At 41.0% G+C, this 15,762-nt stretch overlaps 1 protein-coding gene across 2 annotated transcripts; it reads right to left on the bottom strand.

Annotated features, from left to right (window-relative positions):
• Nucleotides 1–1,281: 1,281 nt before the first annotated feature.
• On the bottom strand, nucleotides 1,282–14,205 carry card14 (caspase recruitment domain family, member 14). Of its 2 annotated transcripts, none has more exons than XM_018678530.2 (20): nucleotides 13,810–14,205; nucleotides 13,250–13,387; nucleotides 12,840–13,165; nucleotides 11,524–11,682; nucleotides 11,272–11,391; nucleotides 10,971–11,096; nucleotides 9,679–9,828; nucleotides 9,475–9,597; nucleotides 8,735–8,835; nucleotides 7,984–8,039; nucleotides 7,734–7,794; nucleotides 7,060–7,276; nucleotides 6,829–6,955; nucleotides 5,065–5,305; nucleotides 4,852–4,915; nucleotides 4,636–4,756; nucleotides 4,370–4,534; nucleotides 3,568–3,686; nucleotides 2,571–2,686; nucleotides 1,282–1,908 (listed from the first exon to the last, which is right to left on the bottom strand). In XM_018678530.2, the coding sequence occupies exons 1-20, from the start codon at nucleotides 14,024–14,026 to the stop codon at nucleotides 1,701–1,703; spliced, it is 2,955 nt and encodes a 984-aa protein (XP_018534046.1). In that variant the 5' UTR covers nucleotides 14,027–14,205; the 3' UTR covers nucleotides 1,282–1,700. The 2 variants fall into 2 exon arrangements, with proteins under 2 accessions (XP_018534046.1, XP_018534049.1); XM_018678533.2 differs by having other exon boundaries at nucleotides 11,524–11,679.
• Nucleotides 14,206–15,762: the final 1,557 nt, after the last annotated feature.

The following is a 15,762-nucleotide window of genomic DNA, read 5'->3' as shown; positions in this document are numbered from 1 at the left end:
TACAGGCAAAGTTGTGTCTCTGTCCCCACTGCCTCTTTTTGAATGTAGAGTGGGGTCTCTGCTGGCTAAGTCACCTGGATCTCACATGCACCTCTGCTCTGCCCTCAGGCTAACATTAGCACTCTCTTTGACCTGTCTGTAGTTCTCTTGGTGTTTTTCAGCTCATCACTCAGTTCATGAGAGCTGTGTTTCTGCTCCAGTCTGCAGTTCCTTTCACTGTGGGCAGAGGGAGCTGTGGGGGATTCCTCCTGCTCTGCCTCCCAGGCATCCAGCAGCAGGTTGGCTCCTTGTTGTTCAGAGTGTTCATGTGTGTACGGACTGGGGGCTTCAAATGTAGATGTCTCAGGCACACAGATCTTAGAGGGCACAGTCTTTCCAGGAAACAACACATTCTTGCCCTCCTCACATGGAGCTGGTCCATAACCTTCAGATTTATTCACAAATGCCATATTCAGTGAGCGACACCAAAATGTCCACTTCTGTCAAAAACTCTCATTCATTATATTTACATGAATATTTCATAACAATGTAGACACAAGTTACCTTTCTTTCTCTGTATTTGGGGAGAAGACATTGTATCATCCAGTGTAGTTCAGGCTGTGAATCTTCAGATTAATACCAGCTAGTTCTGTGACTTTAACATTCAACACACAGTAGAATTTAAATACTAACATGTACATACATGTAATCTTTTAAACTGACAAATATATAGTATAGTATATAATAAAATATAATATATAGTACATAGTATGTATTGCTGAAAGTAAAATAAGGTGGAAATGTAATTGTATATTGATAAAAATGATGACTATCCAACGTCTGTCTTGTTTTGTCTTGCAGTTATGCATCTTAATAAAAACATATATATTTACAGTAAGTTAACAGCAAGTGATTAGTTGACTCTCTATGCTCCTGTTTGATGTTTCACACTCAATCTTAACATTAACACAAATATATAGATAAAATACGCAGGAAAATAGCAGTGGAGTGAAAACAACATGATGCTACATGAAACTGAACATAAACCTAACATTGTATATATTTTATTACGTGGACAGTGAGAAACATTGTAAACATTAACCATTAAGCAAAACTTCTTCACAGAATCTGACAGAAAAATTCACAGAGGGATATATGTCATGATGAAGCTGACTGCTGAAGGGTAAATGTTTAGGGATGCGTGGCAGCATCGTGAAGAAGAAAAGGACACTCAGAGAGAGAAAGAGAGAGAGAGAGAGAGAGAGAGATAAGCTCACAACAACAACAAGCTGTGACACTCTGAAAGGCTGGAAATATTTATTTAAAAGGAAATCCCTCATAGTGGGAAATGATCTACAACATATTGTAGAGACACAGTACATACAAGTCATTACAGTATGTTTTTATCAGTGTTTGTGTTCACACTTGTGTTTGTTTTAAACGAGAGCCTCAAAACAGGAGGCAACGCATTCTAGAAGATGTTTTGGGTATAGTAAATAATGATACAGCTACATACACTCTTTAAATGTATTTTCCTGTATCACATTATGAAAGTCAAGTCACCCAGTTATTCAGAAGTATCACAGATACATACTCATGTTTACAAAAAGATCTCTTGTAAAGTTTGTCATATTAATATGTTCTCTCTAATATCATAACAAAAAAGCGAGAAAACAGATTTTCTGTCTTTTCTAAGATTCTTTTCCTTTCTACTCTGTCTTTCACCACAGGTCAGGCTCCACCCAGACAATCTTCTTCTGCTCTTCCCAGATGATCGTGCGCAGGCTGGTCAGCAGGGAGGTCTGGTCACACCAGGAGTCAGGAGCCACGCTGTGATACAGACACGGCAGCTTGTCTAGCAGCGGCTCCTCGCTCCTTGAACACGCCAGTAGCTGCTCCTCAGACTGCCCATGGCGCTGCAGCTTTGACCTGGAAAAGATGGAGGAGTAAAGGTCAACGATTAAGCCCCAAGATGATTTTTTGGATCTAATTTGGCTGTTTTCTTAACAAAATGATTCACTCCCACATCAACATTAACCACAGGTTTGGATGTCAGTACCTCAGAGTCAGAGAGAACAAGTTTTGATCTGTGAAGTGTTAACCATCTTACAAGGAAAAACCCTCACAGAAGAGACAACAATACCAGTTGTTCTAGTGACAGCAGCATCAGTACATCAGAACACACTGCAGCCACAAGATGACATAACTTTTGTTTGTTTTCTCTTAAGTGGAAAAACTGTGTGTCTCTCTGGTCTCATGATATTGCTTAATCCAAGCTGGCCAAGTCTGTTTATCAAGTGCACAATTTTATGACAATATAACTGTGTGGATAGAGTTAACACAGACTAGCTCATCACAAATTGATGATGTGTCATAGTTTGTGCATACAATGGTGGATTACTGCTATGAAGTGCTATGAAGTCTATCTTGGGACTCCTAACTGGAAACTGGATATGTCAATTTAAGGATGAAATTTATCTGTTCAAACTGTGGCAGATACCAGTGAGGTCATCAGTACACATTCCTATACGTGAGTGCATATCTGAATGTGATATCAGTGTCTGTAGGAAAGTGAAGAAAGAGGAGCTTACTTCAGTTTACGTGCACTCCGTGCAGACTGGCTGATAAAGATGATAATAGGGAAGATCTCGGCCCGGTGTAGCCGACGCACACAGTCCAGGCCCAACGGCAGCACACAGTGAATCCCCTGTGGGATGAGGAGGAAGATAGAAATTAAATGAGCATGACTTGAGGGCAGTGATATGAAGTGACATATTTAAATCAATCAAACAGGAAGAACCAAAAATCTGTGGTTTAACTTTTCAATTTTTCACAATTTTATGGTGGAACACAGTAGGTGGCACAATAAAACTTTATATCCAAGGACATAGAAATAACTTACAAAATTAGGCTGTAAGTTATAGTTGCAGTATATTTACTGCTTTATGTTATGTTAGGGTAAGGAGGAAGTGATGATACTAGCACTGCAGTCTTACACAGTTGGTCTTATTGTTGAAGTAGCTACTCTTATATGATTATTTTATGACTCACAAACAGTAGAAGATGATGAGAAAATGACAGTGTACTGAGTCATGGTTCTGTAAAGCTTTGCTTTAAGTAAAGGACATGCAGATTAGGTTAACTGGTGACTTTAAATTACCTGTAGGTGTGAATATGAGCCCTGTAATAGACTGGCAACATGTGCAAGGTGGTGAGGTGCATGGCGGTAGAGTTCAAGTCATTGAATCACCAAAGCTTGAATTTGCCGTGAATGTTTCTACAAACTTGTTACTGTAATTGAATACATTTCACACAAAACCATGGCACATAGGAAACGCTGGGGTCGCCAGAGACAGTGTAATTCATCCTCTGGGGACCATTAATGTCTGTGCAACATTTCATAGCAATCCCTCCAATAGACATTACAATCTAAGTCAAAGTGGTGGACTGACTATGACCATGTGACACTCTATCCCTAGAGCCACACTGCTAGTGTGGCAAAAATAAAACTTTTTTTCCACATATTACTTAAAGGAAGGCTTGGCAGCTGAGTGTCCAGATATTTTATTTTTTTGTAAATGTTCTGACCTTCTTCATGACTTTCTCGACACTTTGCAGGGTGTAGCAGCAGTTTCTTCCCTGCTCGCATTCCTCCAGGATCTCAGACCTCTGTAGCCGGGCTGCGTGCTCACAGGGGCTCAGCACCTCTGCAGAGCAGGAGAGTTAAAACATGGGAAAGAGTAGAGACAGAAATAGACAGAAGTGGGAAGAGGAAATTAAATATATATTAGGTGTTACAATAAGAAAGAAGGATGTCCTGATCATTTTATTTTGAGCTCTACATGGAAACAAAGCATTTTATCTTAAGTTGTTGCATTCTCTTTAATGTGCTGTTTGTTGTATTATGTGAACCATGCAAAATGTGATTTTCTTCAGCATATCCTGTTTAGTTTCTTGTAAATATCCCTGCATTTGCCTTTTGTTGTTGTAATGACCAAATTTTCCCACAAAGATCATTAAACTTTCATTCTACCTTATCACTGCAGGGAACACAGGCAAGCATTTACTGCCTTTATAGCTTTTTATTACTATTTACCCACAAAGTTTGTTTCCTTCCTGGCTTACAGCAACAGACAAACCCATAAAACATTTAAGACAGTACAGGATGAGACTGGCTGTTCAGGAAAACACACTTCCATTACAGCATGAAATATATAAACAATTTTACCAATAAAACATGTGATCTGGCAAGTTAAACAGACTTGTCTGTCAGCACAGCAAAATATGTCCTACTACTGTATCTCATAATTAGTTTTCATTGGCATAAGCTCCAGCTGAGACAGAAATGAAACATGAATTCAGCATACAATAATAATACAGTATTTCTTACCATGTTCACAGAGCTGAAAGCCCTGCCACCCTGCCAGCTTCTTGTCTAGAATGCGTCCCAGGATGGTGGGCAGCAACAGGACGGGTCTGCAGATGGGTGGGTAGCGGGGTGTGACCAGGGTGTAGGGCATGAGGGTTACACAACTTTTGGGTGCAAATGTATCACCTACATGGGAGAGGATATACACTGTAAGCAAGTGTGTATCAGACAAATGTACAGATATTGCACTTTTAGTGATGCATGTGTGCTGCCACAGGATCTCATACTTGACTCTGTGTTCTTGGTCTTTTCATTCTCCACACTGACCCACAGCGGGTTCCTGCCGTGGCGCCCGGTGCTCACAATCCTCACTGCCTTCTCTTTATTTTGTGCTCCCACACGACCAGCCTGGGGAGGGAGATGAATATTCCAGGGATGGACTTAGAGAGGTGAAATTTTGGACAGGATCACTTTTCACAGGAGTTAGACTCAATAGTTTTTACCTTCTGACACTTCTTTGTTTGAAAGCTCATGTCCTCAATTACTCGAATCAGAAGTCGCTGTGCCCTGTGACATCAAAAAAAAATCAGCTTCAAACACTTTGATTTCACTTCATTTTCAAGTATACTAATGATTCTGACTCCTAAGTTGATCATAAACCTGAACCTTTCCTTATCCCCACATGTATACAGTATATTCCTCATCAGTGTACTGACCTGTAATAGTTAGGTACAGTTCCACTCTGGAGGTCTAGTAGCTGACAGGGGTGCACTTGGCTTGCGTGCCATGAGTCCTCAGTGCCAGCGGGCCGTGTGTTGGTCACATGTAGGATGTCGTTACAGGACACAGCCAGGGTTGCGTTGGGGCCAACAGGCAGAGAAAGGTTGACACGCACATAGAAGGAATCTCCTGATGATATCTCACTGTTCTGCAGCTGCTTCAGCAGCGCCTCATAGTCTGAACAACAAGTACAGAAAACTTTAAGTAAAACCACCATAGTAACATATGGAGTAACTGAGTAGCTTGTATCGCACATTGTGTACAGATGATGTAATCTTGTCAGAATTGTTGGTTTATTTTAGCACATTTTAGTTCCTACTGACACACTGTGTTCTTAGGCATGCACCCAGGAAACTCTGATATCTGAGGCCATGTGTGCAAGTGACCTTTGCAGAAACGGGAATGTGTAACTTATCAAGCTGGTCACGTAATTGTTTTTGACAGTGTTAGCAAGCCTGTATGAGAGTTAGCAAGTGTGAAACCATGGATGTTTTGCTTGAAACATGAATTTTGCTGAAGGTTGGTAAATTCTCTATATGCAGCCTCTAGCAGAGGTCTTGAGCAGTGCCTGTTTGCCAAAACTGAGTTCATTTACTGTGACACAGTGCTAGCCAGTTACATATTCTATGTAATCTTACTTTGTTAACTTACAGTTCACACTCATTATTATCATTATCTTTGCTATTATGTATAAATTGTGTAATACGCAATTAATGGACTTTAGATGGCTTCATTTCAAGTGGTGCAGCAGTGCAATAGCTCGGTTCTCTATAGTCCAAATGAAAAAATTAGGGAATTATTTAAATGTTAAAGTAAGTAAGTAAGTAAGTTATTTAAATATTTAAAGTAAGTAAAAAGGAAAGAGGATCAAAGTTCAAAATGAGTCAAATTAATTATGTCAAATGTGCAGCGACTGAAATTTTGTGCTTTTTGCTCCAGGTTGTGTCTTTATGTGGCACATCTGGACATATAAAAAATGTTTCTCTGATAGTCCTGTGTATTTTAAAGAATGCTGTAGCTCAGCTGAATTCTTTGCCTGATGCAAAACAAAAACACCATTAGGGTGATGAACATTGCATCCTGCTGTTATTTCAACTGCTGTCATTCCATAACAAATGAGCCATTACCTCATGCAGGAGGAGGACATCTCTTTAATCTCAAGAGAAAAAAATCTTCCTCCTGTTGGCCTCAGGTCAGCTGAAGCCATAACTTTTATTTTCAGCTGATACAGACACTGTGATTTGTTACAAAGTATAATACAGCACAGCCTTATGGAATCACTCTTGCGTGTGTGTGCATATATTTGTGTCTGTGTATGTAAAAAATGGCGATGTGCAGCTTATGGAAATGCATTGTTTTTTGTTGCTGTTGTTGTTTTCTATTATCATGTCATTTTATCATGCAATGATAATAGCATGAGCACAAACTGTCCCAGTGCTACTGAACAGTTAGGCAGTAAATGAATTGGCTTATGGAGAATAAAGTGGAAGTGAGAAAAGTCTTCTATCATGCAAAATGGGATCTAATATGAATTATTTACAATAATTCCATATACTTTTATTTTGGCTTAAATAATGGAGAAATGTTTCAGAGTGGGCTGTAACATCTTCACTAAAATGGTACAGAAATGATTTAGAATGAGACAAACCATCTTTGTTACAAGGAACAAAAACTGTTTATGTGTATGCTGTGTTATGTACCATCTTGCCTGGGACGCAGGGAGAGGTGGCAGAGGCCCGTAACCTGTCCAAGAGCCCACATGGCTTCCTCTAAAGTGGAATCCTCCAGCACCATCCTTAGAGCCTTCTGGTTCTGCTCATACTTCACCTGCAGAGAAACAGCATGATGACAAGCAGAAGAATTTTAACAACTGTTTTAACACACACACACATACACACACACACACACACACCACACACACACACCCCTACCTCCACTATCTGTGCCCCAGGGCCAATGCCAACAGTATGGGCAGGGCTCCCCTCTGTCACCTGGTGAACAAACACTCCTGTCTTATTCCCCCCCACCAGTGCCAGCTGGCTGAGCAGCGCCTCCCCCTGGAGGGAGATGCTGAGAACACGGCCGTTGATGCGAATAGCTTTGGGACGGGAACGCATCAGGAAAGGAGGGGGTGATGTTCTGGACAGGCTAGTGAGAGATAACAGAAGATGAGGTTAGGACAGATGTGCTTCAGGGAACATCTAGATTATTCTAAGGATCATAGGAAAGAAAAAAATGTTATATCACACTGAGTATAGCGAAAATCTTTTCAAGCTACTTCACAGAATATATAGCTATACCCAGTGCTGTGTGTATGTGGTAGGACAATACACATTTTTAGTAGTGATGGCTCAGTACTTTAGCATAATGAATTTGAAATAATACAGTGTCTGTGAGTTTGAGGTACTGAAACTCAACCTTAATTTGAAGATGTTTACTTAAAGGTGGGTTATGTTTAAGATCCCAGTGCTGATACTAACATTAATCTCCAACACATCTACTCCCCTCTTCTTCAATTTATCATCACCCTATGGATGTGCACTACCATCTGTTATACTTGAAAATGCTTTATTTGTAACAATGTAGGTCCAGTCAACTGCCTCACCTGTCAGAGGTGGAGCCTTTAGAAGGGCATAGCCTGGGAGTCTGCATGTCTCCACTCCCAACTAAACAAAAGGGAGGTTGTTTAATGATTTGGCAAGGTTGTCTACTCGGTAATAATGTGCCAGAGTTAATGTGTCACCTGTCAAAAGTCCAACATTGAACAACTGCTAATGAAAGTCCACAATCCCCTCCACACAGAAACATAAACACTCTCTTCAACAAAGAAATGTTCATGTGTTTTCTATACTTACAATTGGGGAGGAACACAAAGTCATCCAATAGAGAATCAGTCTCTGCTGTTTCCAAACTACAAGAGAAAAAAGAGAACAGCTACATGAAAACCAGTATCAGATTTCTCATTGTCTGTCACTGCCACGCACAAACAAACATGTACACACACGATAATAGAGCTGTGGTATGTACTTTGTACTGATTCTACTTTAATAAAGAACTGTATGCTAAGATAGTTAGGCCATGCCACAACCTAGAGATTGGTCTGAGGGGAAGGAATAATGATAGCCTTGTGACAAAGGTGAATCTTTTGTGAGCACTTTGAACATGAAAGCACAAAAGCTCCTTGAGCAGTAACAGAAGTGAGGAATGTGGGGCTTTACAAAAACTTGTTCATAATGTGCCCTCAACACACTCTTCTTCTGTGTTTCTGTGATTTCTGTGTTTTACAATTTACGCTTGATCACACAAGTGTGTCTTTCTTGGAATCATGTGATGTGCAGTTAAGACCCTTTCATTCCTGTAAATTGATAATCCACCTGAAACTGGATGTCATGTCATGTTACAACAACAGAAAGGAATGCAGAGTTCAGTAACACCTTGAAGCCATCGTTCCTGTCCGGTGTCTGTGAAATGCTGCCCAGAGCCTTGTCAAATATACTTTAATTTAAAGGCATGTACACGTGTACAGTGATATACACTGCACATGAACATGGAAATACACACATACACACACACACACACACCACACACACACACACACACACTTACCTGCTGTCTTCATATAGAGCTTTCTCCCTTCTGCGAAGGGAATCTGAACTGGGTGGCTCTGCATTTCGGGATCGGATACTGCTTGCTACAGCATCTTCACCCTACGCATACACACACACACACACACACACACACAAACAAAATCATTACCATATTATGATAATTACCATTGTTTTTAAATGAATAGTTTGACAAGAATTAGATGTAAGGACTGGTATCACTTTCAGGTCTTTACTGAGAGCAGCTGGTTAGATTAGAAGTTGGATAGAAGTGCACCAGTGAAGACATTATTTCTTTCTATCCATACAAAATGAAGTATGAAAACAAGCTGTGGACATGTGGTGGGTTATGTTGCTGAATGATTTCTTGGCTGTTTTCTCATAATATTACACAAAACAAACAAGATATAGTTAATTAGTGAGCCTTACACCTTTGGACAGAGCCAGGCTAGCAGTTTGCTCCATTTCAAGTCTTTGCTAAACTAAGTTAACTGGCTGGTGGTGGTAGCTTCATTTTCACCTTACAGATATAACAACATGATTTTTTTCCCTCTCTGTAACACAGGCAGCTTGTGGGAACTTTACTTAAATAAAAAATAAATGTATGGTATGTAATGTATGTGATTCCAATTTGTGGTACTTGACAATGTGTCTACTCCATAGACAAATTTCCATGGGTATTCTAAAACTAATGAGGGTTGATAACCAGCTCTAATAAAATAATTGTAGCAGATCTCGCACCTCTGATGGGCAGGAGCTCAGGGACATGGGATTCACTGCATCCATGCGGCGAAGTCTGCGTCTATTTGGTGATGAAGATTCGTCAGAGCTGGACCTAAGGCTTTCCCAGCCGCCCTCTGTCTCCTTTGACACAAACACAGGGCAATACATTAACAGTATTATTTCTGTGTGTTTGGGTTGATGTGTGTTTGTGTGAGAAATTACATCAGAGCTCTGGCGTTGCTCTCTGGGGCTGCATTTGGCCTTCGGGCTGAAGACCCTCTCCTGGAGCTCCACCAGCTGGCACCTCAGGGTGTCCTTCTCAGCCAGGACGCGGGCAATCATGGTCTGGGCCTCATCTCTGGACAGGTACGCCTAGAAGCAGGAAACATTTAGATTTACTTAACACATAAGGTATTTTACACAGAATCAACAGCCCACAGACATCATGTTTCGTATACATGCACATAAACACTGTTAGGCCAAGTATATACCTCATGTAGAAACCACATCATAACAACCATAAAGGCTACACCTGTCACACGCCACCTATAATTCAAAATGTGGATATGCCAATGTTTCAGACAGGAATTGTTTGAATGAGGAAGTATTAAATGTGTGAGTGTGCTTCACTGCCACCAAGGCATGTGCGACGCATTATGTGGTCAAAGTATTGTGTCTGTCTAACTATGGAACAATGCATGATGGAAACTTAGAATGCATGATAGAAAACTTCATGTGTAACACCACAAATCCAATGATGAAGCCAAATTGTTGTAAATATATTGTAACAAAAAGTGGTATGTTTGAAGCTACTATTTGATCTTAGTTAATTCCACAGTCCAACATGATGACTATGACAGAACATTAGGCAATTCAAGTGTTGGTTAAGGGATTTCCTACTCTTGCATTTCCTAGTCTGGCACTATTTTATGCCAGGCTTTTTATGAAAGAGCAAGAAACACAAACAACATCATAGTCGAGATAATGCAGAACTGGTGTGTATCATACAGCGAGCAGGAACTGCAAATTGCACCCAGAAACTGTCAAGTAATATCACAGTCCTGTGTTGTCATTTACTACATGGTTCCATGGAGCAGCTGGCAGCTAAGTGACGTTCTTGTGACTACCTGACAGTTGTTAGGGTGTGGGTGGATTGTTCATTCCATACGACTCAGAGATGTTTAGAGAAGACATTTACAAGACAAGCATACTTCTCCATGAGACAAAGAATATTATACCAATTCCAGAAGATCAGGGTTTAACCATTGTCCATTGTCAAAGAAACATAAATTCTTCACACTTACTCACACAACAGGGAAGTACAGACATTAAGGGCCAGGAGAGCTGCTCGATATTTGATATTCCTGACTGCTTGGGAAAACAAGCAACATCATGTGATGAAAGGCCAGTTCCAAGGTGGCCATAAAAATAGAATCTAAAAGAGATAATAAAGCTTGGGAAACTGTATTTAAGTTTACCAAAGACATGAAGTGGGACTGTTACTGGTTCCTCACCTGGTCTCTCTCTGCCTGCAGCTCCCTCATCTGATTGTGGACCACAGTGCTCTTCTGCTGCAGCATGTTACAGTCCAGGGTTAGCTGCTGCACCTGAAGGCTCAGGCACTCCTTCTGATCCATGAGCTAAACACAAATACACACATCACACCAGAGTGGTCAATGGAAGAACTGTGTTCTCCAAAATACATTTCGACTTGCACGTCATGGTGGTGTGTAGCAGTGGAATAATACATATTTTTTTTCCTGAATTTGCATGGCACTTCCTGATCCATGATGACTGACAGACAAGCACACATACCCCTTGTTTCTCTTTGAGCAGCTGTTCATTCTCCTCCCTGTAGCACCTGAGCTGCTCTGCAAGTTCCACTTGGCTGTCTATGGCCTCAGCCAGGTCGTGGGCCAGGATGTCCTGATGAGCCTGATGAAGACACAGCAAACGATACAGACATAAAAACACAAGGAGCTACTGACTCTTCCACTGTCTAAAGATTATGAGTGATAACTGTCATATTCTACATTAATCAGCTAATGATTAAGTGATTGTTCTCACTGGGTCCAGTTGTTCTGTTTTCACTAGCTGGTAGCGCAGTTGGACTTCCTCCTGCAGTTGTGGCATCTCAGCAAGAGAGGCACACTTGAGTGAGTGCTTCCTCTGGAACTCATTCTCTATTTGGGCTTTCTGCAGCTCAGTTTGCAGCTGGTACACCTGCTACCACACAAGAAAATAATTTATTGATCAACAGATCAATATTTATGTTGTTGGTCAGATCTGATAAACCCATATATGCTGTTTTCAGACATCAGTGCTTACTTCATCCATCCATCCATTTTCTATACACAAAGGCTTTGTATACAATGTATCTGAGATATAGAGCCAATATGTTACTATTGTGAAAATAAATATTGTTTTATTGGTGAAAAGCAAAAGTAAATAATAAACACAGTTAAAGAAAGGGGAACATAAGCTGTATAAAGCCTTTTGTGGCCCCAGAGGGAGCTGTGAAAAACCAGATAAATGTCTTCAGGTGATGTCACTTGAGTCAGAGTCAGCTGCAGCTGAACACTACAAGTTTGAAAATAAAAATAATCTAGGGCTGTGGAGTTAGACAGAAGTGAGCTCACCAGTCATCTGTAGCCCGCTCCTTATCTCTGCTTGAGGCTAAAGGCTCAAGGCTACATTAGCCATTACAACAATAACATACTGTAGCATCTCTGCTCTAACTGTTGGTGGTCCTGCTGCATTGTGGGTAATGTAGATGGCAAGTTTGACAGGGAATAAAAAAGATATCTCTGATGTCTCTGGTTCTGTTTTATCAGGTTTCATCCAATCTTTTTAACTATCCATCCTGAGTCTGACAATGTTATCAGAGTGCAATGCTAAATCCCAGGAATTCTCCAGAAAACTGTTGTAGCAGAGACTGAAATTTTCTGACTTTTACTGCCTACAGCATAATACTGGATACTGCAGACTTCCCATAATTCCCTTTTGTGTCTTATGTTAGATTCTATCAGCCTGGTCTTTTTAACTCCATGCTCCCAGTTTCTAACACAGGCCTTCTGCTAAAGATTTGTTTCCAAGATTATTCAAGTGATGTCACTTGACCTGTTTTCTCAGGCAAAGCGGCTCCACAGAAACAAAAGACATTATACACCTGTTTTCACAGGCTGTAACCAAAGTGCCTCCCTAGGTGTAGTATAATGTCTAAATTTACACTGCACTACAATGCTCAGATTTACATTTTCTAACACAACATTTTGACGACTTTCCCTTGAGATCACAGCTTTGTGTTTCAGGGAGGAGTAACTTAGTCTATCTATGTCTGAGTTTCCTAAGCTACAGAACAGCCTGTATTGAGCATCACTGACCTGCAGGTTGAGGTCATGGAGGCGCTTGTTCACAGCTGACTTATCCTCAATGGCCGCAGTGTAGCGCATATACAAGTCACACTTTTCATCCTTCAGCTTGGTGACTTCTCGTTGCAAAGAACACAAATGTCTCCGCATGCGTTCATTTTCAGCCTGAAGGCACCTGGACTTCTCCTCCTGCTCCATTATCTGTCCAATCTCTGACTCCAGGGTGGTGCAGCGTGCAGTCACTCTGCTGGCTTCACGTTGTGCCTCCTGTAGCTCCTTCTGCATCCCTGTTACTGCTCTCACCAGATACTCTGTCAGCTCTGAGTACTTTATCAAGCCTGTAAGGAGAGTATTACTGGTTGGCAAATCAAACAAAGAGACAAATATCACTTCAAAATCTAACAAGACTTCAAACCACTGACCGCTGAATCTTGAGGGCTCAGTGCTGGGTTTGCGTCCCGTGACTTGGGTGTACAGGGTTGGGTAGTGGATCATAAGGCCATCCAGCAAAGCCACAGCACCGTTCCTCCCCTGAGTCCTCAGCAGATCTAGCATGTAGCCTGTAGTACATTAAAGGAGAAAGTAATTCTATCTCTAACTCTAACCCCAATTTTTTAATCAACAGACTTGATCTAAAGTTGTGAAGCTCAATGCATTATCAATCAAACTTATTTCAGAACCAAAAGGACTGCATCATTACCATTTCTCTTCAGAGAGAAATCAAGCTAAGAGCAGTTGTTCTCTAAAAAGCAGACCCATTCACACGTAAACTCTGTCAGGTAGCATAACATGCTGGCTTTACTAATCAATATTTGTTCTTAGTACTGAGGGTGTTGCTGGAATTTCCTGTCTCTTGGCAATGCTCAGTGTAAACAAATCACGCATAAACTAAGACTAGATGTAGACTATAGCATGCCATAATCCCACAGATTTTTAACTCTTTAGAATCAAAGAAGCAACAAGGTCAAGTCATGAATCTCACTGGTTCTCATGCAGCGGTTGGTGAGGTTGTGGCAGGACAGGATCTCGTCCTCATCCATCTCAGTGAGCACCCTGGCCTGCCTCAGGTACGGGATCAGGATGCACGGTCGCACCCCCAAGGAGATCCGGTGGCGGTTGTCGTTGATCAGTTCCCACAGTTCCTCCTCGCCCATCTCTTTCGGGTCAGGACCCTCACAGGGCACACACTCCCCTGCCATCCAGAGTTTGTGTGTGTGTGTGTGGGGGGGTATGTTTCAAAGAGTGATAATTGTCTGCTGCTGCTGAGACGGCAAACACAGCTGAAGCAGACAGAGAGAACACACACCCAACGCTGGAAAGACAGTTGTCACAGACTCATTCCTGGAAGCAGGCAGAACAGCAAACATTACTGGATGAAGCAGAAAAGCATGATAAAAGGGCCAGCCACTTTCCACGCCCCGTGGGTGTTTTTGTCAAAGCAATGCGTGTTTGTGTGTGGGCGTGTCGGAAAACCTGTAAGACGGGACCTCTGTGAGGCAGCAGGGGATAGACTTTATGAGTGTTGGCATAAACAGAGCTGAAACACGCAGGGCTCTCACTCACAATTACATATGAGACACACACACAAAACCATTTGCCAAGTGAGCCACACATATGTCTCCTCCATTCAGGCTCTTGGTGGTTTCGTAACATTTGTTTGCTTTAAACAGCTAATTCAACATCTAATCACATCATAAACCTCTGCCTCACTTTATTAATGAATGAAAACAGACTTGTTTGTAGAAGGAAGTCAAGCTCCAGCCTATGGCCTGTAAATGAACAAAGCCTCTCTAAACACACAAACAGTAGACAATGCGCACAAGTTTGCCTTTCTAATCACAGTAAACACACATACCATACCACTGACAGGAGCAAACACTGGACGATAAAGTTCAAAGTCCTCTGTTTAAGAAGGAAATAAGGTTGATGGAGTATCTAGGCTGTCAGTGCAAGGTCAAAGGGTTTCTCATACTGTTAGCTAACTTACCATGTCATGTGTGAGTTTACTGTTTACTGTACCGTAAAGGGTTTATGCAAACAAATGGAAGCCATAAATTTGGCCTACTGTAAATGATACACTGGACTGTTGAGGACGTAGGAAATCTAGTGAACTCAGTTAATGATCATAGGAAGTGTGATTGAAAAGAGATGAGGTGTCTGAAGTTTGCAACAGTGAAAACTGTGACTCAGGAAATTATCTGTATAAGTGTATAATATGTATAAGCTCACTGCATCTTGACCCCACCCAGAAAATGCAATGTTCTTAAAACTTACCAACAGCACAACTCTACTACTCAGCACTGCAGTCCATGTTCTACCAAATTAATATTAACGACAAAGAGGAATAACAAAATCTGATCCTCTTGGCATCTACAAAACTCTAAAGTGTTGCTGTCTAAAGTACAATATTCTGTAACCTGATCAGCCTCCATCAACAACACAGAGCTCTTTTATATATGCCATATCATCTCACACCATGGGGACAGCTGAACACTACTAGGGTTTTCCCCATATAACATGTATGGTAATATACAAGGAAAACACAGCAACAATAAAAATGAATTGTTGGAGCAACACAACTTTTGTCCAGAAAAAAGTATTTTACAATCGCACAGATTTAACTGCAGAAGTGCAGAAGTAGGAAATTAGAAATCCGGCAAACCTCTCTGGGGAATATGCTACACGTGACAAACATCATTCACAACAGCTCACTAGAGAATGGTCGATTTTGCATTCAGGGTGTGACGGAGAGGGCTGAAAGGAAAACACATAGTTAACTCTACAACATTATAATATTTGTTTTTAAGATGAGCAGAGACATTCTTTCTAACAGAAAATCTCATACCAACAGTAAAAGCTTAACTGGTAGTTGCAGTTTATCTATTTGCAAAATGAAGTATGTTCCTATACTATATTTGCTAAACATCAAAGCAGA

The sequence above is a fragment of the Lates calcarifer genome, linkage group LG5 (genome assembly GCF_001640805.2).
Source record: "Lates calcarifer isolate ASB-BC8 linkage group LG5, TLL_Latcal_v3, whole genome shotgun sequence".
In the NCBI taxonomy this organism is placed as follows: Eukaryota; Metazoa; Chordata; class Actinopteri; family Centropomidae; genus Lates; species Lates calcarifer.
This window is presented reverse-complemented; position numbering and strand designations above follow the sequence as displayed.

Excerpts from the sequence above, each read along its gene's own strand:
- card14 (XM_018678530.2), bottom strand. The coding sequence starts at position 14,026 with ATGGCAGGGGAGTGTGTGCCCTGTGAGGGTCCTGACCCGAAAGAGATG. Across the intron at positions 9,598-9,678 it reads AGCAACGCCAGAGCTCTGAT|GAGACAGAGGGCGGCTGGGA; the intron begins GTAATTTCTCAC and ends TTTGTGTCAAAG. Across the intron at positions 4,757-4,851 it reads AAACAAAGAAGTGTCAGAAG|GCTGGTCGTGTGGGAGCACA; the intron begins GTAAAAACTATT and ends CTCCCTCCCCAG.